Source organism: Anas acuta, chromosome 1 (genome assembly GCF_963932015.1).
Source record: "Anas acuta chromosome 1, bAnaAcu1.1, whole genome shotgun sequence".
Classification (NCBI taxonomy): Eukaryota; Metazoa; Chordata; class Aves; order Anseriformes; family Anatidae; genus Anas; species Anas acuta.
The window spans coordinates 195,566,853-195,594,767 of record NC_088979.1 but is presented as its reverse complement, the minus strand read 5'-3'; the positions used below and the strand labels follow the sequence as shown (position 1 = coordinate 195,594,767).

At 36.6% G+C, this 27,915-nt stretch overlaps 1 protein-coding gene across 2 annotated transcripts in view; it reads left to right on the top strand.

Moving 5' to 3' along the window:
* The window catches only part of SEMA3E (semaphorin 3E), a 150,014-nt gene extending 122,433 nt beyond the window's left edge, over positions 1 to 27,581 (top strand). For both annotated transcript variants that reach the window (XM_068669957.1, XM_068669959.1), the window contains 10 exons: positions 862 to 976; positions 1,299 to 1,368; positions 2,280 to 2,424; positions 7,751 to 7,973; positions 10,703 to 10,794; positions 11,976 to 12,017; positions 15,304 to 15,470; positions 21,098 to 21,165; positions 21,750 to 21,889; positions 23,828 to 27,581. In XM_068669957.1, the coding sequence (XP_068526058.1) occupies positions 862 to 976; positions 1,299 to 1,368; positions 2,280 to 2,424; positions 7,751 to 7,973; positions 10,703 to 10,794; positions 11,976 to 12,017; positions 15,304 to 15,470; positions 21,098 to 21,165; positions 21,750 to 21,889; positions 23,828 to 24,280 (1,515 nt within the window). In that variant the 3' untranslated portion in view covers positions 24,281 to 27,581. The remainder of the gene's footprint in view (positions 1 to 861; positions 977 to 1,298; positions 1,369 to 2,279; positions 2,425 to 7,750; positions 7,974 to 10,702; positions 10,795 to 11,975; positions 12,018 to 15,303; positions 15,471 to 21,097; positions 21,166 to 21,749; positions 21,890 to 23,827) is intronic.
* Positions 27,582 to 27,915: the final 334 nt, after the last annotated feature.

Genomic DNA, 27,915 nt, shown 5'->3' with positions numbered 1-27,915 from the left:
CTACTAAAGTCTGAGGCAAAGAAGACATTAAGTACCTCAGCCTTTTCCTCACCCTACATCACTATGTTTTCCTCCACATCCAGTACAGGATGGAGACTCTCCTTAGCACTCATTTTGTTGCTAATGTAGTTATACAAGCATTTTTTGTTGTCTCAAATGGCACTAGCCAGATTAAGCTCCAGCTGGGCTTTGGCTTTTTTAATGTTCTCCCTGCATAGCTTCACAACATCCTGTAGAACTCCTGAGTGGCCTGCCCCTCCTTCCAAAGGTCATAAACTCTCTTTTTCTTCCTGAGTTCTAGACAAAGCTCTATGTTCTGCTTGGCTGGTCTTCTTCCCCACTAGCATGCACCCTTTTCTTGACACAACAACCCAACAGCCACAGCAAAGCAGGATTTGAAATTGCTGAAAATTTGTTCGAACACCTTATAGATGCTTGCCTCAGACTCACTCTAGTTGTATTAGCTCTATAGATAGATCCAGAGCTTCAGTTTCTAAGACAATGTTCATTAAACCCTGCACTGTGCTTCTAAAGCAAAGATAAACTTTGTTAACGTACTCACTACATCCAGTTAACCAAAATGAGACATAAGAGGCCTGCAGCAGCTGTATATTTAACCTATGCAGGGATGCAGTACGGAATTAAGAAGTTCTTACAAACCCACAGCTCTTAATGAGACCTGGACTCGATCAGTGCAATCTTACTTGAAAAGCAACTCCAGAGAAATACTACTAATGGATGTGTGGTTTGAAAATGCATACTTTTGACATTAAAATATACAATGAGTGGCTAATTCAGTGGCCATGTCTGTGGTTTTAGATTTATTCAAATTACCATCAGTGTTTGTTTCTTTTTATGCAGAATGATATGGGAGGACAACGAATGCTCGTGAATAAATGGAGCACTTTCCTGAAAACCAGATTAGTTTGCTCTGTGCCTGGGAGAAATGGAATTGATACACATTTTGATGAATTAGGTAAATATCTTAGACTTCAACAAACTTAAAACCATCATATAAATTATATTTCATTGTAGCACATCTTATTCTCCAATATTGTACATGTCTTCATTAGTCTTTTGTTTGTAATGTATATGAAGTTCTATATATGGGGAGTTAATTATCATCAATTATGCCTTTACTGCTTGCATTGTCTTTAAAAATTGCTTTTAAACTCTGCATAAAAATACATAGCATATATAAGTAAAATAACATTATGCTTTTAAGAAGTAATGACATTTATCTTTTGAGTCTGAGAAAAGTAATTTATTGCCAGTAACACTGCATTTAAATTTTACAGAGGATGTGTTTTTGCTGCAGACTCGTGATAACAAAAATCCAGTGATATTTGGCCTCTTCAACACTACAAGGTAAACAACTAGAAGAAATAATAACAGCAGTAGAAGAATGTTTGAACAGCTTATTGAACAGTTAGAAGTTGCATGATAAATATCCCAGAGTAAATATGTAATAAACAGTTTAATCCTTTTTTCATCCATAACGAGCTTTCTTGTTAAAGAAAAAACTGCTTTATGACAGGAGCTTGAAGTCTCACACAGTAATCCAATCTGATTCCAAGAAAAAAACAAACAAACAAACAAAAACCAACCAACCAACCAAACAAACCAAACCAAAACAAAACAAAACATTAATTAACTAAATATTTCCCTGCTTGAAAATTTTTTAGTGCCAACATGTATGCACTTCAGCACAATTATAAAAGAAGTCTATTAAAGCCACCTGTCTTTCTTTAAGAGATTGACTGTATTTCAAGTTTAAGTATATAGCACCTTAAATTCCTTCTGACTTCTTAGTGAATCCTAAAATGTTATCTGTGATGTTGCTGGTGGCCTCCTTTTCCACAGCAGCCTAATCCAAGTGCAAGACTCTTTATTGGAGATCTAGCTTTAGAATGTAACTGGTAGAAAGGAGCAGCTATGCTATTGCAATTATTTATCTCTCCTGATTTGCTGTTTTCAAAGAAAGAGAGGAAGATATAGTCCTTTAAGGAAGTGGTCACCTATTATTTCCTACTGGCCTTCTATGTCAGTAGGCAGAGGTTGATTAAAATTATCTGGATCACCTTCTAGTCTTCAGAAAGACCTTGTAAAGAACATTGCACATAGCAGTTACAAGAAAAACATATAAGAAACACCAATTATTTTTTTCTACATGAATGGTGTTGCAGTGTGACTTATTTTTAATCTTATTACAATACCAGTATTATATGTAACAAATGTGACATATTGTTATAACAATGTCTTTTAATTTTACTTCATAGCAATATATTTAGAGGGTATGCTGTATGTGTTTACCACATGGCAAGTGTCCGAGCAGCTTTCAATGGACCATATGCTCATAAAGAAGGACCTGAATACCACTGGGCTTTGTACGAAGGGAAAGTACCTTATCCTAGACCTGGTTCAGTAAGTACAATTTATTTTCCAGTTCTTTACCTGTGTAAATGAACTTAAGAAGAAAAAGCAAACTGCTAGTAATGCATAAATCTTACTTATTTCACAGTCCAGGATATATTTATTTTGATATATACATATTATAGCATTTCTGGAAGAGTGTGGAAGCTTAGCAATAAGTTTTGTCAAACACCAGAACAATATATCTCCAAAAGGAAAACAGGGGAGTCAAGTATATAGGGTTTTTCAAAATCCTAATGGGACTTGAATTCAGGATCCAAAGAGGAATGGAATGGAATGGAATGCAATGCAATGCAATAGAGTAGGGTGGAATGGAATGGAATGGAATGGAATGGAATGGAATGGAATGGAATGGAATGGAATGGAGTAGAGTAGAGTAGAGTAGAGTAGAGTAGAGTAGAGTAGAGTAGAGTAGAGTAGAGTAGAGTAGAGTAGAGTAGAGTAGAGTAGAGTAGAGTAGAGTAGAGTAGAGTGGAATGGTTCAGTTGGAAGGGATGTACAAAGATCATCTAGTCCAACTGCCTGACCTCTTCAGGGCTTACCAAAAGGTAAAGCGTATTATTAATGACATTATCCAAATGTCTGTTGAACTTTTGAGCAATGAAGTTACCTCTCAGGCTCCTTTTATCCAGACTGGACAACCCAAGTCTTTTACCATCTTTGTTGCTCTCCTCTGGACATTTTCAAGAACCTTAACATCCTTTTATTCTGTGGGGCCCAGAGCTGCACACAATATTCAAGGTGAGACTGCACCATCACTAAATATGGTGGGAGAATCATCTCTTTTGACTAGCTGGCTATTCTGTGTTTAATGTATCCCAAAATGCAGTTCACCCTTTTGGCAGTTCACCCAGGGCACACTGTTGCCTCATGTTGCCCACAGTCACTAGCACCATCAGAACACTTTCTGAAGAGCTGCTCTCCAGCCACTCATCTCCTAGTCTGTAACTATCTCCAGCAGTACTACATCCCAAGTGCAGAACTCATTTGTTGACTTTCATGCCATTGATGACTGTCCAGTTCTCCAATGCAAATAGCTCCCTCTGCAAAGCATCTTGTCCCTTCTGGGAGTCAACAGCACCTCGCAGTTCAGTATCATCAGCAGTCTTGCTAAGGATACATTCCACTCCTGCATCCAAATCATTGATAAAAATGATCCCAGGATGCCAGGCAATGGGGAGGCACCTTCAGAAGGTTGTTCTGATGCTGCATTCAGATGCAGTAGGTGCATCTGTGAAGGAACTTATCATTATTAATTATCATTATTACTAATTTCCCAATGGAAGAAAACAGTGAAGAAAATAAATTATTGATTTTTGAATTATTTCAAAAATCTAATTCATCTGGCAGCTACTGCAGCATATCTTGAAATTATACAGGTGCTGTCATCCAGAGAATTGTTCTTGCCTGTTACTTAGATTTTTTCATTTAGTAAACAAATTCAGGAGAAATTACTAAACTTATTACTTACAGAGAATTTCTACAAGGAATTCCTAATTCTTATGCTGATATCTCAAAGACATCACTGATACCGGGCAAGTAGCTCTGTGTGGCCCTGTTTGAGCAGGGGACTGGACAAGATGACTTTCTTAGGACCTTCCAACATCAACCATTCTGTGATTCTGTGATCACATGTAATCTTCATCTCAAGCTCTTTTCCTGCTTCAGTCTCTTTTTGAAGAGTTTCCAACGTTTCTATCTATGTTGTATTCTTAACGCAGGAATTTCATGTTCCACCTAAGGGGGTGAAGAGATCAGTGGTGCATGAGGGTGTCCTTTGAATTGCTGGGATCCATCATCATTTCAGACATTGGTCACAACTAGGGCTTCCCTCACCCTCCCCTTCTTGCTGTAAGTCAGGAGGAGTCCTACAACAGGCAAGGCCAGGGTAACCCAGGGAAGCATCACATCCAGTCTTTCTTTTTTGTGCCATACCTTTTGGGAATACAGCTACTTGCCCACCCATGGCAGTTGTTATGTGTTGCAAAGCTGCTTTACTTTATGCTCATTGAAAGTCTACCATTTAACATGTCAGTATTGTGTAGATTTTAGTCTTTGTGAGACATAAAGACATTTCAAATAGCCATTTGGCTAAAACCCACACACAGCTTTCACACTTCACCTCTTTTATCTTCTTGCAGGCTAAGGACTCACTCTCTTGAGCTGGAATAAACAGTCATTGGAGCATTACTTAGAATGCTGTTTTTCCTTTGCGAACTGAATCAATATTCTCTTTTATACCAAAAGCAATCACTTGCAGAAGTAAACATTTTATGCAATTCATTTATCTCTGAATCACAGGAATGAGAGGTGAAAAGGCCTATTAGCTTATCTAGTTCATGCCAGTACAGCTTTTCTCTCTGTGGCATGATTTCAAATGCATGTCCTCTCTCATTTTAAATTACTGTTTTCCTCTGCTTCTCTTGAGGTTAGACATAAGTCCAAATACAGAACTGGATGCTCAAAAAAAATTAAATCTGGGATTTTTAAACACCGTGAATATGATTGACTATCTTGGCACTATAATTGTGCTGATATCAATACCAGTCTTTTTTTTTTTCTTTTTTTTTTTTTTCTGTTTTGATGTTCATCAAAGTAAACTATTGGTTTTCAGTCAAGATAGTAAAAATAGATAAGTAAATTATCAAATTTTGAGCAAAACAGTGTAATTCAAAGGAACTATTGATTTCTTATTTGGTTTCCTATTTATAGCAAAATTACAGTTTTTACAGTTTTACTAAGTCATGAGACAGTAACATCTATGCACTGCAGAATGGATGTTTATTTTAGAAAGGTGACATGATCTAAGTTTTTTAAGTGGCATTGATTTAACTTACTGGCAGACGAACACCTCACATACATTATTTCAACTGGAGTTAAACACAGGCAGGAATTTAGTATTAAGGATTGTAGTCATTACATTGGTACCATTACATTGACTAGCACTGAAGATTAAATGACGTTTTTTAGGAAAGGACAGAACACTGTGCCAGCACTTCAGTAAAGTTGACAATGATTTACACAAAGGTTGCATTAAGTTCCATTCCAAATCAATGCTTCCCTCCCTTGCCTCTTAATGACCACATTTGGGTCGTAGTGGATTGTAGATTCTCTAACAGGCAAAGCATAGGAGCTAAAACACACAAAAGAAGAGAGAAAATAATTTTTCCAGTGTCATGGAACAAGTTAATTGTGAAGTCAGGTCCTTCCTGAGCATTAATTGGTTTAATCATGTTTGTCTATAAGCTACAGAGCACATCCGAATTTGGATTAACTGGTTATGCCAGTTAATAGAGGATTAATTCACTTTTGGCTGCTCCTCAAAGGCATAGTTTAGAGGTCCTTTCAACACTTTTACTGTAGCAAGAAGCTGTAGTCCCCAGTTTTGTTTCACCCTCCAAAGAACAGGTCAGCATATTGATAAGGTGAATCTCACTACCTTTCCCATTACAAGAGACAGTGAAAAGCAGCCAAATGCATCATATTTTTAGGCACCTCTGCGAGTCAGCACTTTCATCTCAGCTATTGAATAGGAAAAGATAGAGTCTATAAGGAATAAGAGGAGAGCTCAGAGCTAAATAAATAGAAAACCATTGCTGGATTTGCTCTGAGTCTGACAGGCTCTGCAGTCTGCTGCTCTCTGAAGTCTGCTTGAAGCATTGCTTCTGCGATACACTAGGATCCTACTCTGTTGATTCACTTAGTGTATTTGGACTGCAATGTTTCTGAGAATGACATAAGCTACCTCAAAAATGGTGTTGATAGACTTCAGGGACAACTGCATCTACTGTTTCTTTTCTAGACTACTTTATTTTCTATAATTAAAAACAAAAAACCTGTGAAGGATTATTTTTATTAAATCTCTCCAAGGCTAGAAGTTTGCAAAGGGAACTTGACAATGACTATTCATTTCATATGCTGTGCAGTGCACGGAAAGCAGAAACTTAGCCTATCTTCATGCTTCTGTTCTGTTTCTGTATTTCAAATAACCAATGAAACTCCATTACTAGGTTAGTTAGACAATTACTTTAAAGTCAACACTGAACAAATACATTCCTAAAGCTAAGCCCAAAAAGTGGAAACAAACATTGTTCCACTTGATAAGTGCAGGAGTTTGTTCTTGTCAGCTACAGCTGAACACAAGTTTTAAATTACTGTTTCTAGTAAACACAAAGAGTATTTTATTTCATCTTATTGATTGAAAAAAAAAATATCCAATTTAAGTAGGGAAATGTTGCTACTGTGGCTTTGCTTGAAATGCTTCTTAAAACCACACTGTCTTATGAATATTTGGAGAAAGTAAATGGTTACTGAGCTATTTCCAGATTGATCATAAATGGTTTAAATTAGACTTCATGAAGCAAATTGGAAATGTAGAATCTATGTGCAGTTAGGGAATACTATATCCTTCACAAAGCATCCTAAAATTAACTTCTCTATGCAACGCATTAAATTATCTCTAATTGCATATATGACCAAAGGAGTAAGCCTCTTTTAATCAATCATTGAAGTAACGTGTATTTGCAAAATGGTAGATTGATCATTGTAAACATTGGTATTTCAAACTAAACTGTGATATATAATACTGCCATCATCAGATAGGAATTGGAATCAAATGTAATACTGTTAGAATACTGGAGCTCAAGAATCACCATTGCCGGAATCATTTTTAAGTGTGCCGAGTTTCTTATGGTAATACATTTTACATTCAAAAGTAATTAGAGTAGAGATTGATTTCAAGTATTACTATTCTGCTGACTTTACATGGCTGTCTCTCTGATGAAGCAGGAAACCCTTTTAACTCTGTCAATGGCCATTCTCATTACATTTTCAATATGAATTTGGGGAAGAAATAAACACTCTATATTTTTATTTTTATTTGTATTTATTTTTATTATTTTTATTTTTATTTATTTTTATTTATTTTTATTTTTATTTTATTTTTTATTTTTATTTATTTTATTTTTATTTATTTTTATTTTATTTTTTTATTTGGTGTTGGTGGTGTTTTTGTTTGTTTCTTTCTTCGTTTTGTTTTTGTTTTTTTCCAAAATCCAGAGGTGTCAATAGGAGTTTTCTATTTCTAAACATGCATTTACCAAGTCTCTGTTCAGTAAAGCCTGATTAATAGACCTTGCTGACTGGGTTCCCATGATTAATAATCCATACATGCATAAAGTGTAGACTACAGTGGTGTTCTGTGCTAGTTTTTATGTCAGGTTTGGTGTAGACTTGTCATTACCCCTGAAAACAATACTAGTCTCTGACAATTTACTTGGCAAACCTTCAGGATAATCTGAGTTTTATATTTTTGCAGTGTGCCAGCAAAGTGAATGGAGGTCTGTACACTACCACCAAAGACTATCCTGATGAAGCTGTCCATTTTGCCAGGAGTCATCCACTGATGTATCAGCCCATCAAGCCTGTCCATAAAAGACCAATACTAGTCAAAACAGATGGGAAGTACAATCTTAAACAAATAGCGGTAGACAGAGTAGAAGCTGAAGATGGGCAATACGATGTCTTGTTCATTGGCACAGGTAAAGTAAACTAGGAATACAATTGATTTAACGGGTTTTTGACCTCCAGGATGAATGAAATTACCTACAGTCCAAAAATAATGAAGCAATACAACAGTCATTTTAAGAATAATTCTGTGCATGACTGAGCCAATCTTCACTAACAGCCTTACAGAAGTGGTTAGTCATTCCAGACATACAGTTCACTGTGATGATAACATAATACAGAAAAATAATGGTAAAAAAATTTTTAAAGACTAGGACTAGAGACTTAAGTATAGTATTCACCATCACCTTCACCCTACAAGAACTTTTAATCCAATTCCTGACCTTATTTTTAAATCTTCACAACACAAACATGTATTTCAATATCTTTCTGAGCTGAGACTTAGACTGTGGGAGAAATAGAAATGACAACAAATTTCAGAAATATCAGTTCAAATTCCTCTATTTCTGGAGATGACAAATCTATCTGCTACTGTTAAAAAGAAATTGATTGCTTCCAGACTTGGGTTATGACACAGCTCAAGAAAGAAAGGGGACTATAACCAAATTTATGGTTCAAAAAGAAAATTAGAAATTTCCTGCAAAATTTTTTTGCCTTTCTTTTGTGATGTTTTCTAAGATACATAAAGTTTGTTTAAAGAGGATTTTTTAAACACCTACCAAAAAAATATAAATAAGGTATAATGCATCACAGAGTTCTGCAACCCTAAGCAATGGGAAAAAAAAAAATAAAAATAAATAAAAATGGAAAGCCCAGAACTGGACACAATTCTAGTCATATCTAATCTGCCTGTAAAAAATCCAAGGATTCAACATTCACATGTTATCAAGCTAACAACAGGAGTGGTGACATGAATTGTTTTGACCATTTTGTCTAGGCAAGCATTTACTGTGAATTATTTTTTACTAATGGAATTCCTCTGATTCCTCTGAAAGCATTTTTCAGTGTAGAGAACATTCAAAAGAAGAAAGATTGTAGACTAGCAAAAGCTTATTTATACTAGGGATGTATTCTGATCTTTTAAATGGCTTCTCTATGGTCTCAGTGTTGGACTCAGTGTGGTCCATAAAACATTGTGTCACTTACGTTTCTACAGCAGATTTAATAACAGTGACTAGATTTTTAATATTTTGCACTTGCACTTATGATTTAGATATTATATCTAATACTTGTACACAGGTACTCTATTTAGCAAAATTGAAACCATTGAGATTTAAGTATGCACTTTAGAGCTGGGCTGGACTGGCACCTAACAGCTGCTTAGTCTTGCCTAATCTCAGGTGACGAGAAATTCCATCATAGGTATTTGGACTTTAGAAACTCTAAGATGATTCCTGCAACCTCCACTTTGGCAAAGCTCCCATCAAAATCCTCACTGCTTCTTTCAGCAGTATAATGTTAGAAAGGGTTAATCTTCTTTCATCCGAGTCCAACACCTTCTATGTAATATTAGTAAACAAGGTCTTACATCCCAGCAAAAATTTCCTTATGGGTATCAGTGCAGATTTATCAAAAGGGAAGTCTGAATGTCAGAATGAACTTTCACCATTTCAAATCACCAGGATTTGAAGAAGGACTTATGAAAACCAGAGCTCAAATTTCCTCTTCCTCTTCCTCTTCCTCTTCCTCTTCTTCTTCCTCTTCCTCTTCCTCTTCCTCTTCCTCTTCCTCTTCCTCTTCCTCTTCCTCCTCTTCCTCTTCCTCTTCCTCTTCCTCTTCCTCTTCCTCTTCCTCTTCCTCTTCCTCTTCCTCTTCCTCTTCTTCTTCTGATTATTTACTGTTCCAACACAAAATGGATTACTTATTCACTTTCAGAAGTGGTGTATGACCCCAGTTTAATGGTTACTCTCATCCCTTTCATCTTTTGCTGAACATTTTTCCCACTGCTTGTCTGCTTAATATTTCCCCTGTAAATCAAGGATGACTGAAAGTAACATAAGAAAAGAAGCGATATTTGCATTGTTGATGACAGATTTCAGACTAAGGAAAGTAAGACTACTATAATAATAGTCAGCAAGACAAAGCTGAAGTGGTGGAAGACTAGATGCTGCTCTTGTGTTTTAATTTCCTGAAAGAGATGTGCTGACAGAGAGACTGATAAATATAAATTCCTTTACACTTTTTGAAAGTGCAGCTTTTCTTTGTTTCATCTTCCTTTGATTACTACCTTCAGTTCAACAGCAGCTCACCGAGAGAAAGAGAACTGTGCATAATGAACCCCTGAAAGCATTGGTACTCTTGCCTCAAGAACAGAGCTGCTGCCAGAAATTAAGGATAATTAGTAGTTTCCTAACCAGTGTCAATACTCGTATCTTATAATTCAAGCCACTTTATATTCCCATAATTTGATGGTCTCAGCTTCTGCCTACTCTCATTTCTTTTATTTTTCTCAAAATTGTAACCCTCTTAGATTATTTTTCTGCTCACCAAGGGATTCTGGCCCAGAATTTGAAAACTACTAGTCAATTAATCAGGTAGGTCAAGGATGTCTCAGCTGCCTCTTAGTTGACAGATAGGCCAGAGCATGTCACAATGTCTTTGGAACAAATTAGCATGCATGGTTGTTCTCTAAGTGTAAGAAATCAATAACAATCTCATCAATAACAGCAATATGCAACTACTTGTATGTATAAGTTCCTATTCATGATCAGTTTGAAGATGTTATTTAATGTCTTTAAAGGCCAAGTAAAAGTTTCCACCAATTATAAATTTTAGTATTTTATTTTTTTATTTTTATTCACAGATAATGGAATTGTGCTGAAAGTCATTACAATTTACAATCAAGAGACAGAATCAATGGAAGAAGTGATTCTTGAAGAGCTACAAGTATTCAAGGTGAACTGTGCTTTAAATGAAACATACATACAACTAACTGTATTGGATGTTTTTCAGATAAAAATGACAAAAAAAATCTGAGGATAGACAAATATATAATAATTGTGCACAAGAAAATTTCTGATTATCTAGATATTATATGACATAAAATCTTTATTTTCTACTAAAGTTTTTCTAAAGTGGAGTTATGTTTAAGTACTGAAGCACACTGTGGCAAAGCAACACTGTCTTTCTATTTACATACTCAGTGTGTGATTAGAAACATAGCATTTTACTTAATTTTCCCTCATATCTAATTAAGTATTTAAAATAATATAATTGCAGACACAAAAAATGTGTCCTTAACGTTGGAAGCTTAAAAAAGGACCAGATTATTATTAATAATGATAATACTAAAAACAACAAGTTCCCAGAAAGAGTGAATCAGTTAATGTGTTATTACAGTGAGTAAACTTCATTCCTGGTGAGGCAAAAGTCACTTTTGTTTAAGAATAACCTAAGACTAAAGCTCACTATTCAGTATGTGGCAAAGGTAACACAATGAAATTCACTTAATGAATACTCACATCACCTTATTTTAGCCACATGAAGTAGAAGGCAAACCCACTTGTAACCACAGAGAAAACCTAACATCCAATCATAGATATTTAAATCCGGCACCTGAATTTGGGCAGAGTAATTACGGACTTGATACCCTGGGGGAAAAATGTTGGTTTTCAATATACCTATTAGGAGCTGTGTTTTGCCATTGCTCCAGGAAATCTGAGCAGAGGGCAGAGAGGAAAATGGTATGAGAAAGAATTCCTGCTATTTTTACCTATCTTCAATGTATGTTTTGTTATAAAGAACATTCCACTTATCACTCTGGAGTATGACAAAATGGATTCAGTGGTGGCAAGAGCTAATGTTATGTTTGATGGGGAAATTTTAGTGTTCCTGTGACTCTGATAATCCTGAATTAAGTGTTGGCTGGTTGTTTTTAAATAAAATATTAAAAAAAAATAATTCTCAAAAACAATTGCCTCACGTTTTTCTGTAACGTCAGAAGTTAGAGCAAATCAAAGTATTTCGCAGAGATGAACTTAAGTAAACATCAACACTATTTTACCTAATTTATTGTCAAGGCAAAACTACTTTTTTATTTTTATTTTTTCTAAGTAAGGATGCTTCCTATTTTCTAGGTGCCAGTTCCCATAATTTCTATGGAAATCTCATCAAAAAGGGTAAGTATTTCGTGAGTTTAATGTGCAAACATTGGGACTCAAATTCAACAAAGCTGTAAGTCTGTGTGAGAGGGAGAGAGAGAAAACAACGTATATCATGTCTAAAGAGACCAGGTCTCATAACATGTAATATGTTTGCAGTGCAAACTTATGGTTATATGCTCTGTTCCTTTATAAAGCATTAATATTTCAAATCTAACATTAAAACTCTTTAATCCATCTCCTTATCTTATACATACTGTTCAGACAAAAACAAGTAAAACAAAACAAACTAAACAAACAAAAAAGACAATTTGATCCATGAGTTACTGAAATAGAAAGAACATCAAGGATTAGCTTGGTGGGTATGGCAACCCAAAGAAAAGTTCCTTTTTGATAAAAGTAGACAGACGTCAGCCCCACAGGGATATGAGTCCTAAAAGAGCCTTGCTGCCTCCCATAAATACTCAGGGGCCCATGAAAGGCAGAGCAGTTTGGATCTAACTGCCTTTTGAGTCCACCACCAGGACAGTTATTTCTCAGAATAGACAATCATTGCAACATAGGTGCACAGAAATGTAGTAAAACACAAGTAACAAAGACTGAAGATTGTATTAATAGTAGGCGTGAGTGTGCCTCAAAGATCATTTTAGTCTTGGTGTCTAGTCAACTTGTATTCTCTCTGTAATGTAGAAAGACAAACTCTTTTGAGTGATTTAGGGGAAGATCCTAACTTTAAGTTTTCCAAATTATTTCTTGGATCGATTTATTTTTTTTTCCATAGACTGTGAAAGGACCTCTGGAGACTAGATTGTCTATCGTTACACCTAACGATAGACATTATTCGGACAAAGAGGCCTTGAACACTTCCACGGATAGGGCATCCACTTCTCTGGTCAACCTGTTCCAATGCCTTACCACCCTCTGAGTGAGGAATTTCCTCCTTATATCTAATCTAAGCCTACCCTTTTTTAGTTTAAAGCCATTACCCCTTGTCCTATCACTCCCCGGCTTTTCTGTAGCTCCCTTTAGGTACTGGAAGGCTGCTCTAAGGTCTGTCTGAAGCTCTCTCTTCTCCAGGCTGAACAACCCCAATTCCCTCAGCCTGTCTTCATAGGAGAGGTGCTCCAGCCCCTTGATCATCTTTGTGACCCCTTCCCTCCCCCCCCCCCCCCCAACTCATTCTAATACTTCCATGTCATTCTTGTACTAGGGCCCCAGAGCTGAATGCAGGGCTCCAGGTGGAGTTTCATGAGAGAAGAGCAGAAGGGGAGATTTTTCTTTTTTTCTCAGAACTTTTGATGCAGCCCAGTTGGCTTTTTGGGCTACAAGGACACATTGCCAGCTCGTATTGAGCTTCTCATCAATAAAGACCCCCAGGTCCTTCTCCTCAGGGATGCTTTCAATATCTATTCTCCACCCAGCTTTTATTTGTTCTTGAAATCTTGAAATAACAAGAAATTTCCTGGTGCTGTGGACAATTAAATGTTTGAATACTTTCTAGGCACAGGGTTGGTACCAAATCATTTTGTCTCTAAAACATGATTTTGAGCAAAAGTATAGTGCAGCTGAGTTTATGTGGAAAGAAAAAAAAAAAAGGGGGTTTCTACTGAAGCATTTTTGCTGTTCCCCTCGGACTTTGGAGTTTGTAAGCCTGTAAAGATCTCATTGATAGCTTTGTTTCAACATCCTTGTAATACTAAACAGCCTTCACTTAGTCAGTGATATAAAAAATATTGTGTTTCAGGGTTGAGCTATTTATCTGTGTGGCTGGGAGGGAATGTTCTTTGATGTTCTGTTGGCTAGATATTGGATGCTTTTTGCCATCCTCTCATGAACCTAGACTTACAGTAGAGCTTACTCTTTCTAAGAGATGAAAGAGAAAATCCTAGTTTGTATGTTTCATTGAAAGAATTGTTCATGTGTTCTGGGACAGTCATGCTGCAATATCGGAAGATAAAAGAATTCCCCTTAAACAAGGACCCTAGGTTTCATCATTTTAAGTTAGCAGATTTAGTTCCTATTTATCTGTTTTATCTCAGCTGAAGTCTTTAAACATTGCTTCAAACACCCTCTCCTAGTCTCTTCCATTGACATTTCTGACAGTTCAAATTTTGAGACCTAGAAAGATATAGGAGGTATAATCAGGGACAAGAACGAGCTATTTGGATTAAATTTCATGGTTTGTGAAAGGCAAGCCAGGCTAAATGAACTGACTGTATTTTCCAGCTTTAAACAATTTTAAACTATAAAAAATTTGAAAGCTTGGACTATGTTTGTCCATTAGGATAAGCACAATTTAGAGTTCATTACGAATGTTTTTTATGACTTACAAAAAAACATTGAAGCAAGCAGTGCAAAATCAGTTCCTATTGCAGTTCCTATTGCAGTGCACACTGTGTATTTCTGCGATCAGTTGATTTACATTCACCAGCAACAAGAAGTTTTTCTCAAATCTCTGCAAATTCAAGCTATGCTTTTCTGGATTTTTTATGACTTACATCAACAACTGGTGAATCAGATTTATCATCTTTCATTTCTTTTGAAAATGAAAGTTACATTAACTTTATTCAATCGGTCTTAGAATGAATGATGGTGATATGTGTATATATATATATATGTAGATTGTGACCAGTTAAGTTACAAGGAAAGGTAGCACAGAACCAGAAAAAATACCTATCTTCTTTGCATTGAGGGATTATATAAATCATAGAACTATTGTGAATGCGTATATGTGACTATACTGTATGTATGTAGCCACATCAAGAGTTAAATCCTCATAACTCCAGTTTTAATACTGAGGTTGCTTGTAACTTTATCAAATTTGAACTTCTTCAATCAAAGACTTTAAGTCAAGTTTTGCAGGTTTTTGTTTGTTTGCTTGCTTCTTGTTTTTGATGATCAGTTAGGTAACAGAAGTGCTATGGGGGAGGCATCGGAAACTACCCTGAGGAAGAAAAAGACATGTAACGCTCCCCCCACAGCCCCCACCCCCTGCCCCCAATTCAAACAGAAAGTTTAAAAAACTGAAACTTCCAAAGTTTCCAAAGTGAGGAAATGCCAAGCCAAACTTGCTCATTCTAGATTCTTTCTGCACCTCCATCCTCATGCAGGAGAGTTTAGTTTGTAATCAGTTTTCCTGCAGAGTAACTCTGCCTCCCTCAGGTCACAGACTAGATGCACAACTGGCAATCTGCTGAATAACATTTCTTTAAAACTCTAGTAGTAGCAGAAATTTTAGTGGAAGTTCTAGGAATTTAATTATACATATATATATATATTATTATTTTTTTTTTTTTTTCTCCAGCAACAACTCTATATTGGATCTGAGTCAGTCGTAGCACAAGTGAAGTTCCACCAGTGTGACATGTACGGTACAGCCTGTGCTGACTGCTGCCTGGCTCGAGATCCTTACTGTGCTTGGGATGGCATCTCCTGCTCCCGGTACTATCCCACAGGAATGCAGGCAAAGAGGTGAGAACTGCTTATTTTTGTGAAATCTGTTTTGCAAAATAGCTTAATAAAAGTTCCTAATGCAGTATAAATTACTTCATATCTCCCCTTCATACAAGTGAGTGAGAAGATATATTAGTTGATAAGTTATAAGTGAGCTTTAGGGAACAGCTAAGGACCTGAATTAACAGAATGGCATAAATTGCAATACCAAGAATATTTTATGAATGAAGAAAACTGTCTACTTAGTCATTATTTAAACAAACCCCAATTTCCTTTTATTTTGCCTGGTGGGCAGAGAAAATATGTTTGTTTCATTCCTTAAATTGTCAAGGACCTATTTTGTTAGTATTTGTACAGAAAAGGTATCACACAGCAAAACTATACTATAGAATACTATATAGAATACTATAGAATTTCAGAGGAGGGAGGGAAGGAAGAAGGAAGGATGGAAGGCAGGAAGAGAGAGAACGAGAGAGAGAGAGAAAGACAGAGAGAAATGAAGGAAGGAAGGAAGGAAGGAAGGAAGGAAGGAAGGAAGGAAGGAAGGAAGGAAGGAAGGAAGGAAGGAAGGAAGGAAGGAAGGAAGGAAGGAAGGAAAAGGAAGGAAGAGAAAGAGAAGGACAACTCTGTTAATAGCCATTCACCTCCACCAGATAAAACAAAACTAGGATATCTGCAAAAGCTACAGACTTTATAAAGTGACTTTATAAAAACATGTTGATCTGCAGGCCAGTTCAAACCACTTTATGCTTTAACTCTCATTGGACAGACTTCTCTCCATGCCCAGTCACTTATGGATTCTGGCCTTCATTCTTTGTGCAGTAATTTCTCATATATCTATCTTCTTTCCTGCCCTCTCAACTCCAGGTTCTCCAACTTAGGTCAATAGATACCTGACCAGACATATAAAACATGCACATTTTAATCCAGACATTTTCACAGGACCTGGTCTGCTCTGCAACTAGAGTGAGTCACTCAGATCCTTAGCCAGCAAAACTCTGGTTATGACTAAGTCAAGCCCTTTCTGTGGCATTTTTACAAGTACTGTTTCTGATAATTTATGTTTAGATATACTACACCTACATTGACGCCAGGCTTCAGAATTAATTGAATAACTTCTGGAGACAGTTTTGAAAACCAGTGCAGATTGTTCAATCAAAACAAACTATCCCCAAATTGATTTTTTTTTTTTTTTTTTTTTTTTTTTTTTTTTTTTTTTTTGTGGAAAACTAGGAAGGTTCTTTTCTTTTATTTTTTTTTCCTAAACATCTTATCTTCCCATGAACCTGGATACACTCAAACAAAATCACTGCTATCCAGACAAAACAGACATTTCTGTGGCTTTTGTAAAAGATAATGAATGCAGGAATTGTTGGGTAGCATAGCTTTTGGGTAGGGAACATAAAAAATTCAAAATAAGAAACAGAGCTAATGACCGCATATTTTAAAATCTCTTGGAGTTTTTACACTGAGATATAAGCTAAACCAAATAGGAAATCCACACCACTTTTACAAGCAGGATTGCATAGTCTTCTCATGTCTCTTGCAAGCAGACTTATGGGAGGAAGTGCGCTCTGGTTGCCTGCTCAATGTGAGAATTATTCTCAATGTGAGAATGAGAGTTATCATAATTTTAATGAGTATTGGTTACTCATCTAATGATTTAAATGCCCTTTGGGGAAGAGAGTAGGGGGTAAACATTTCCCTACCAGCCTGCTAGGCCTGCATCCACATTTATGCTGTTCTGTTGCAGGCTGTTTACTGTCTATGAAAAGATAAAAGAAACTCGCTCAGTCCTTTACTCAGTTGCACATTTTTAGCATATTTCTCACCTAAGACAATTTCCAGAGTAGCAGCCCTTAAGTTCCCTGACACATGCATTTATCCAGGGTTGAGTGATATGGGGCAGCACCCCAGGCACCTTGCTGTGCTTTACCTCCGGAATTTTCAGCAGGGCAATCTCTAAAAGAAGAAAATACTGCTGTTATCACCCTTCTGTTCTTAAGATAAGAGCTGCAGTATTAGAGAAGGGATTTGCACTCTACTGAATGTTCTCAAGGCCTGTAAAACTTGTTTTACATTTAAGAGTTTGGGGAGTTAGCAAGAACTTACAATACTGAGAGGGATGTATAGTATCTGTTTTGTTCGCTTTAGCTCATACCTAAAGCTCAGAACGTTTTAAAAGTTATGAGCTTACATTAACTGTGCAATAAATGGTGAAGCAAGGAGAGCTCCTCAGGACACACATATGGAAGTTGTTTTAATTTACCTCCTGCTGGGTTCCAGGTGGAGAGCACTTCTGGAAAGGCACGTCAATAAATGATGTGGAGTTTTCTAATAGCAAGCAACGCTGAGCAGGTGATAACCCTGCCGTGGCTGCCCTGTGCTCCAGACATATTAATGCCCCACCCAAGAGCAGACACTTCTTGATTTGGCTTGGCCTTGTCTTAGAGCTCCAGACTTTTGCACAAGCTGTGCAGGGTCGTACAATTAACATTAGGACCAGAGGCATTAGAGTGCGCCTGTTCTCCCTGTTCCTGGCAGCCATACCACACTTATGCTGGCTTTAACTGTCAGCAGAAATGTGGCCTTTATACTGTACATTTAGGTGTGCTTCTGAATTGTATGGGTAGCCCTGTTAGTGCAGTAAGAGTACTGTCAAGAGCTCCTTTAATTCTAGTTCTGCTGCTGAAGAGTTGAACTAAAGCAGGGATGCACAGTGTATATTGCTTCCTTTGATTAAAATGCTGACTGCTTTAGAGCCTAATGCCCAAAAGGTATAACAAGCATTTAGAGAAACAAGTAATATAAAAACTGTAAACTGTAAGCACAGTTATGAAGGATATAGATAGAGCTGCAGCACAAATTCAAACAAACAAACAAAAAAACCTCTTTGCTTGACAGCTGGTACTGTTTTAAATTTGAAAGCCTATATTTTAATTCCTTGCAAATTCATAACCTGTTTAATTAATTAAATATAGGATTTATTTAGGGAAACGTAAACACTGAGCCAAAAATTCCATATCATAATGCTGGCAGCATAGCATATTATAATGTCATGGTAGTTACAGGTGTATGGCTCCTGCATACTGCAAATACATTAGATGTCAGAAGGAAATTATTTTGCATTCAACTTTGAAGTATGCTTGCAAAAGCAGAGAGATTCAGGACCTAAAGAACTGTTTTAGTTCACTATTACCTCAGTAATCTAGACAAGTTCAATTTTTATCCAAACAAGCACTAAATTCCACAGATGAGGTTCTTCACTGTGCCACCTCAATGTCTAGGCTGAAAAAACACTGGAGACACTTTAAAATACCTTTCAGCTGGTAACCCTTTATTACTCTGCTAACCATAGGAAGCTGACAGTTGCCATCCTGCCCTCTCTCCCTCTCCAGCCTTTCTTCACCACCCACTCCACTAGCAAACACACAAGCATGCTTCATCTCTCTTGGTTAGCAAGAGAGCTCCAAACAGACTTTTTTTTTTTCCCCAAAATTTACTTTTTTTCTCTTTGTGTACTGAGCCCACTTGTACACAGCACCTTGTGTGAAGAAGATAAAATCCTAAGCATTCTTCCTCAGTCCCCATGTTACTCCTGAATGGTGTTTCATGGCACCAATCATGCTTGCAGGCAAAATAATATTTTAACAGTTTGCTTAAGTTTCTACTTAAGTTATATGCTGGCATTTGAATGAAATGCTTTGCAGAATAGAATCCAGGTGCTAACTCAAACATCACTCAGTTGTAACATTTGGTTTTGCAAAAGAAAACTCAGTCTACTGGTTTATTTATTCAAACTGCAATGATGCGTTTTCTCTGTGAACCATTTTGACTTTGCCTCATCTATCCCTACAAAATAATGAAGAAACATGAAGATAATGGTGATAAGGATGATAACTATATTGTTGTCCTATAAATCATCTTTTCCAAAGTCCTGAAGACACAGAGTTACAGACTGAAATCTAAATTCATGAACTTATGGATTACAAAAGACACCTCTGTGTACTTAGTACATTTGTTAGTCACTGAAAATTATTCTTTATAGTTGAGTGTTGTCTGGTAGCTTATTATTCATGGAATTCTGTATGAAATGATTACAAAGAAAAAAAAAAAAAGATAACTAATACCAGGATTATATCAATATTTCTGAAATACATTTACCTCCCAGCATCTCTCTCTCTTTCAGCACCTCTTCTCATTTTTTTCTACTCTTCAAAAAGTAGGAAGTGAAGGCACAGATAAATGTCTCCACACTCACAATATCAAAAATCCATCCAACAAGTAATTATTTTTTCTTGAATCATTCCAACGACTGGAGAAATATTATGTCTTACAGGACTATGATATTTTAGCACTATGACAGTAGTACTGAAGGGTACTTGGTATACATATATTGCTAACTTTTCTGTTCCTACCAGATAGGGTTGCCCCACAGCAGCGGAGTTTGTTTGTTTGTTTGTTCCTTTTAAGGTTAATGTCTGTAGTATTTATGTGTATTTGTGCAAGAAAATGTCTCTTCTGAATAACCTGTACACACAAATATGTAAAGCTGTTGGCAGCATTATTTAACATTGACACTTTGCAAAGTTATCAGTAGCCATGGCTACTACATTAAAATGAGAACTCCCAGGATATGGTAAAGCCTTGTTACTATCTCAGAATCTCATCTTTCATTCAGAAAGATGCAATTATTTTTAGCATTTCTGTCCAGTAGTCCCCATGTAGTCCCCACCAAATTTGCAGATTCCACTGAAACAACAATGGCAAAACATTATCTCTGCTGCTCTGATTGTCAGTAAAAGCTAAAGCTGTTCTGTTGGTCCTCCAGTACCATTACACCAAAAGTCTATTTGTGTGACAGGACTCAGAAAATAATCCCCACCTACTACCTATGGCAGTAGATTGCAAACAACTTCTTATTTCCAATCAGAATCTCAGTGCAACTTGTACCCATTGTACCTCGTCTTTTCTATGTGGCTCCTTCTAAAGAGGGAGTCTCCATCTTGTAGCTATGCTTTAAATATTAGAATTGCTCTTTATGTAAATTCAGGAAATGTATCCTTGGTATAACTAAATTTTGGATTGTTAGAAATACTACATCTGGCCTGATACCTCATTCCAATTTCTTTTCCCTAGTAAGCAATCTTAATTTTATTTATCAGGACATTCAGAAAACAAAATTTTGATAAAAAGTACAATTCTTCTGGGAATACACTGTACAATTATGCTTCTTATTATTCTTTTGTATTAAAAAATATAAAATAAATAAATATATATATTTAAAAAAGGAAATTTTCCATGGTTTCAAGAGTGAGAGAACTCAAAGACAGGCTAAAAATCTGTTTGCCACTTCCTAACATGGAATGTTCCCCAGTTGGTTCAGAAGATCTTGTTTTAGTATTTATAGTGTTAGTATAGTTACACATAAACTGCACATAGTTATGACCATTTCTAATTAAAATCTACATGATTTTTTTCAGACATGATCACCAATAGGTTGAACTGAGAAAAAATACCAATGCATGAATGAGTATTTCTCTCAACAATGCTAAATTTTTAGGACCCAATTAGGACTCCAGTATAACGCTAGTAATCTGTAACCTAAACACATTTTCTCAAACAGTTCTGTTTTTCCCCTCCAGACGTTTCCGCAGACAAGATGTTCGACATGGAAATGCAGCTCAGCAGTGCTTTGGCCAGCAATTCATTGGTAATCTACTCACACATTTACACATTGCTACCAAATGCCTGGAACAGAAAAAAACAAATTTTGCCAATAGTATGGGCGAGACCACGATCTCTCCTGAGATTTTTTACTGGCATATTCCTATAATAAACTATAAAAGTTATGGAGATAAGCCCATATCATCCAAGTCTAAGCAATTACTTTGTTTCAATGGCAGGACAGGTGCATCCCCATAGAGTGTGTGCAGTCTTGCAGTCCTGTTGTTGACATTAGGGATGTGGGTAATGAATCTCATGAGTGCCTTCTGACCCCTGGGCAAAGGCTTCCAATGGTAATACATAAGGGAAGATGGGGCAGGGCTGTGTCTAATGCTGTTGTCCAAATCTTGGAAAATGTTGATTTCAGACACTGGTATTGGAATGGCAAAACAGACAGAAGCTGAGACGATGGGAAAATTTACTTAGCAGCTTTTACCAGGCATCACTTTTCAGTAACTATCTGGTTGGATGTAGATTTAATTTCACTCTTAAAAGTAAATGTAACTTGAAGACAGAGTATTGTCAGAAACAAAGTGGCAGACATTTTTAAAACCTTTATTTTCACACCAGGAGAAGTTCTGGAGAAGACTGAGGAGCGATTGGTTTATGGAATAGAGTACAACAGCACCCTATTGGAGTGCACACCTCGGACCTTACAAGCAAAAGTAATCTGGCTTGTCCAGCGAGCCCATGAAACTAAGAAGGAAGAGGTAATTATTGTTATGTCCTAATCTTTTAATTAAAAGATCCCATGGTTAAGAATATTATGTCTTCACTGAAAGGCCTGCCATCAGTTGCTGAAATGTGCATGGGCATAAGGGAAAATCATTGTTCATCTGAATCATTATGATCCACCGAATTAATAGAATTTCATCTGATGTCTGAGTTCAGCATCTTGAAATTGAATAACTACACAGATGTTCTAGAAGTAGCTAAACTTGACTGAATGTCTCAGAACAAAAGGGAATCCACCACTTCTCTTGGCATGTTATTACAGAGGTGAAAACTATACATATTACTCCCAGTGTTAGTCTTGCTTAATGTCTATTAATTCTGGCTGCCTCAGCCATTACATCACAGAGACATCTGAAAATGAGTGTTCCTGGTTCTCTGCCACCAACATGCATTGTGGTATTATAAAAGTACATAATGAGTGTTGCCATATTTAATTCCCTGGTACCTATCTGATACATGTCAGTTTAGCTATCCCCACTTAGTATGTGTAAGCACTTAGGGAGGAAAGACACACTACCAAAGGATATGGTTGGTTTCCTTACTTCCTAGTGGCTAGGCTCTGCTGCAAACTCCAGCTCAGCCATAGACATACACAGATGTAAGTGTTGAGTCTGAGGAGTGGGATTCATCTAATATTGAATATGGACATTTACAATAAAGATAGCTAAGTGGGAGCTGGTCCCTGTAGGCTGCTTTGAGGTCAGAATAGCTGTTGTTGCAGTTATAGCCAGCGGTATCATCTCATGCCAAGCTAAACAGCTTCATTTGGTCAAGTAAAAAATGACTAGGTAAATCACTGAATGCAAAAGTAAATGAGGATGCCACACACAGCAGTAGAAACATAAAATTAAGCAGGATGGATGCCATCCCTACTCTCCGTAAAACATATTTCTTCCTGAAGCTTTGTCCAAGTCCTAGACCCTCAGAGGGACCTTCACATTTGGTATTTCCTAATGCATTTTACTGGGAGATCCCAACTTATTATTCATGATCATTCTTACAGTAGAATTGTTCTTTCACAAAAGGCAGTGAATTTTGAGGATTTTTACTGTGTTGGGCAGGAGGATGTCCTCATATATCCCATTAGACCCAGCACCTCAATTACTGAACACCAGAAGCACAAACTCAAACAGACTCTAACCTTCCAGTACATCTTTATACTACTAGGATGAATGTATTTTAATGTTTCCCCGTAATAGTTATTCTGTTTTACATGAATAATTCTATAGTCATTAGAAAAAGGTAATCCCAAGCAGAGAGAAGCACTTATCTTCTAAATAATATTTAGCATTTTACTGCTTAAGTAGAAAAATGGGGCTTCCATTATTCTGCTGAGCTTTTCTGCTGGCTAAATCAGACAGCTCAGTGCTCCCTGCATGCTAGCATCTCTAAAAGCTTCATATTTAATAACCTAGTTCTTGGAAGCTGCAGGGGGAATTCCAACACCAAACTCAGGACTGAGGTTTCAAGATCACAGTTAGATATAAACACAGGTGCTGCTTCAAAAACATTTGTAAGTGAGCATTCACGGGGACAATTATTGAAGGTCAGCTGGCAAATGCCCACTTTTTTTCCATCCTGTAGTTATCTGCATGTTTCAACCTAACTTCCCTCTGTGATTTAGCCACAAATGACTAGCTCATGCTGGGAAAACAGGAAACTATCTGCTCTATTGTCTGTTCTACCATGTTTGCCAGATTCTTAAGATTGCTTTCCTTTCACAGCATAACCTCTTCTTTACTTCAAGTATTTATTTACTTACAAACTGTGAATTAAAGGAGCTTAGAACCTTAATCTTCCTCCACAAATTTAATATTATATTCCTGAAAGTACTTTTCAAAAATAATCCCACTGACTTTTTGCAATAGTGAACTCTCATCTATGCTGTATTACTGCATCAATCTGTTTTTCAGGTGAAGACAGATGAAAGAATAATCAAAATGGATCTTGGTCTGTTATTCCTGAAGTTGCATCGCCTAGATGCAGGGATCTATTTTTGTCAGACAGTGGAACACAGCATCGTTCACACTGTAAGGAAAATCACCCTGGAAATAGTTGAGGAAGAACGTGTAGAAGAAATGTTCAGTAAAGATTATGAGGAGGAGATAACTCACAAAATGCCATGCCCAGTGCAGAGCAACATACCTCAAGCATCAAAACCATGGTACAAGGAATTTCTTCAACTGATAGGTTACAGCAACTTCCAGAGGGTGGAGGAATACTGTGAGAAAGTCTGGTGTACAGATAAGAGGAGAAAAAAGCTGAAAATGTCTCCATCCAAATGGAAATATGCCAACCCTCAGGAGAAGAAGACAAGGATCAGGCCAGAACATTACCGACTGCCCAGGAACATAGCTGACTCTTGATGAACAAAATCCACCTGCTGTTTCTAGGCAAAATTTTATTTGAACTTAAGTAAGAGTGAGAGATCAGTCTTGGTTTTGGTAATTGAAACAGGTTTATATATATAAAATATCAGGACTGAAAACAAAAATGCTATGCTAAGTTATACTGTACACTCATGATGACTGTTTAGAAGAATTTTACACAAAATCTTCTTAACTATCTGTTTCTAAGTAGGTCAATGCAATCAGAGTTGTGCATTAAGGAGGACGTGACAATCTTCAGACTTTGGGTGCTAGAATCACTTTCCTGTGTGGACCATGCTTGCTCTGTATATTGTTGCATATGATGGCATATTTAAGCAAATTCAAATAGCTAAGCATTCACAAGTGGATGAAAAATATAACATATCGTTTCTTGGTTTCACAAGTATATCATGCTTCTGAAAGCAGCACGTCTTAAGATCTTTCATTTTGATTGTGACCTGTCTGAATTTATCACTGAGAAAAGTGAGATGTGTTAATATGGTGTCCTGCTATTTCTAAAGATAATGAAGGGAAAACCTATTTACTTCCCAGCAGTATTTGTCTCATCAGTCATTTATGAAGTGCAGTGTACTGTCACAGCTAAATAATATTTCCTAGTAACTTAATGTAAGTCAAATGCATGTTCAGAACACAAACAGAATGAAATTCTTCAACACTTTCATATAAAATGTTGGAATAATGGTATGGATAGAAAACAATTCTATCTTGTCTCTAGTAATGGGTATTTCCTTAATAACGACAAGAATTAAGAGAGTGCCCTCTTGTGGCAAAACAAAGCAAATCTGATATCATATGTTTTCTCAAGAAATGTGTATAGCTAAGTATTACCAAGACCCACAGCTGGGTTGTTTTCAGCACACACGTCTAGTCACTATGTGCTAAACACACAATAAATAGAAGGTAGAGTTGGAAGTCAGTTATGCTGGACAGACAATATTTTAAGTAATGCTTTATGTTGTTAATGTGCTTTGGAGGTAAGATGCAGTAATGAAAAGTTAGGAAGTAGATTGAAACAAGAATAGCATTATGTAGATGTGTTTCTATAGTCTCACAGTCTGATCCAGATAAATCTTTTCCTGATATGTACTCTCTGGTTAAAAGAGCTGTTTTGCTGCTCTTGTGCATGATATCAGGAGTGGAGATGAAAGAAGTAAATAACTTCTAATCGAGGGCTTTCAATACTTTTTTTTTTTCTTTTTCTTTGAGTACAAGAAATCAGATTCAGGAAATGCAGAAAGCATTTTCCAAGCAGTTTACTACTTGGAAAACCTGATATTACAAAATGAGCTGGAAATAAATAATAATAATAATAATTATAATGATAAAAAGATAGGGAAGTTATAAACACAAGTGAGTCATAAATGAGCTAACTCCTCAAATAAGAACATGATGCCAGTAAAGTAAATAGCCAAGCTGATAGTAGATTTTGATGCTGCCAAGAAAATATACAAGGAATTAACCAACCACAAAGAATTTAATGTCCAGCTTCAATGTCTAATCAGGAAACAGAATTTGGAATTAATGGGAATTAACATCCTGGAGAACAGAGATTTGCTAGGTTTGCTATGCTAACAAACCTAGCAATGGATGCTGAAGGAATGTTCTCCAAATAGACTGGATCTTACAGATGGATCAGGAAGCTTTGCCGTGCTCCTCTGGGAGAAGAGACTGTTCCCAGGTTTGAAATGATCCTGTGTGCACACTGTCAGCAACTGGAGTACAAGAAAAAACAGGTTTGACACTGTGTCCATGGAAGAGCAGATTCAACCCTTCCATTAGTCAGTTATGTTAAGGAAAACTTTGCACTTCATTTAGCTAGAATGCCTGTCTGAGAGATGGGAATGGACACTGTTCACAGCCTTGCATGAATTTTTATGTTTGCTACCTTTGATCTGATATGGGAGACTGGATAAAATCACTCTTCTGTGACAGTTTAATAGAACTTAGCTGCAGTTAGAATTGTCTGTTTGTTTACAGATACATGAAAAGAACTAGCACTGAAGGTTGTAGCAGAGAGAACATGTAGAATAAGAATCCCTAATTTATACCTCTGTTCAATTCACCCTGGAATCCCTGTCTGGAAAACTGCTAAAACATCACTGAAATACTCTTTTGATAAATTATGGAGTCCACTTCTTTTTCAACAGTAATAGGAGTTATATATTACTTTTTTTTTCAGATTCATTTGTTAGCATCTAGTGCCAAATGTACCATTAATGGATTATGAGAAAAGAATGACAGCATCTCATCCTGATGGAACAAATGTAACTTTATGTCTCGTTCTCTGAGATTTCAGGTAGAAATCATGTGATATGCAAATCAGGATTCCTGATTTAATATGAGTGTGTATTTTTAGCACCCCATCCCTTTAGGGGTTACATGTAGAGAATTCCATTAAATTTTTATTAAAATAATAAATTCCTAACTCACACCTTGCAACTTCCATTGTTGCAATGACTGAGAATTTGTAATTACAGTGTCTTGTTCAGAATGCTACAACATCTATGGAAGAAGACAAAGACTGAAAATAATGTATTTTGGAAGGCTACGCACAAATGTGCTCGTACACTTACAATGTTATTTAAAATGCTTCTTTGTATATATGGGGGGCATTGTCTACTTCTTTTCATTATGAGTTTGATGTATTTTGTATGTGCATGAAGTGGTCAAATTATAAATATAAATAAGAATTATATTTGGCTGACATCATCTGTATTATTTCTCATAATTTAATTTGACCAGACAATGTGATCCTGTGCAGATCACTAGTCACACAGTGCAATTTGCAGATGCACTTTGCCATGCATTTTATGAGCAGGTCTTAGAAGAATGTTAGTATATGGTTGCCAGTTGGGAAACTGTGGCACAGGGTGATCTACACGTAGTAGAGTGCACTAGAGTGCAAGTGGTCTATATGGCTTGTCTTTCATCAGGCAGCAGGGTGGAGAGTTAAAATAACTCTCACTAAGACATTATTTATTCTTTGCTCTTGCTTCTGTGTTGTAAATGAGATTATTGTCACCTTGTACAAATTACTATGATCTCAGACTCTGTTGGAGCAAGATTGTCAAGAGAGTGCTAGCCTGCAGTGAAATTCCTGCCTTGTATGTATCTAAACAGGGCTTTAAGGTCTACAAAATGTGGTCCCATCCAGGTCCCTGAAAAGCAGAGTTAACAGTCAGTCATATTACAGGAAGTGCTTGAATTAACATAACTGACATATAGTTAGGCAGTTTTTCTTTTTTTCCTTCTAAAAAATAAAATAAAATAAAATAAACAAACAATTGTTTTCTTCCTCCCCCCTCTTCCTCCCCCCACAAACAGCAGTCAAACAGTTTCCATTTTAAAAAGTCCATTAATCCCCTTAGTCTATCTTGAAGCAGTAAAGCTGGAGTTATTAATGCAACTTTATATCTCTGGGACCAGAAGGTACAAATGCCTTTGAAAGATGCACTGTCCAGATAAGAAGCACTGAAAGTGAGCTTTTCTACATTTGTAACCTAGCAGGATGTCTGCAATGCCTATCAGTCCCAGAATCCTGTTCAGTTCACCCAATTACTGTTTTAAAGGAGAATTCATGTCCAGTTAACATGAGTATTTATCACAAATGA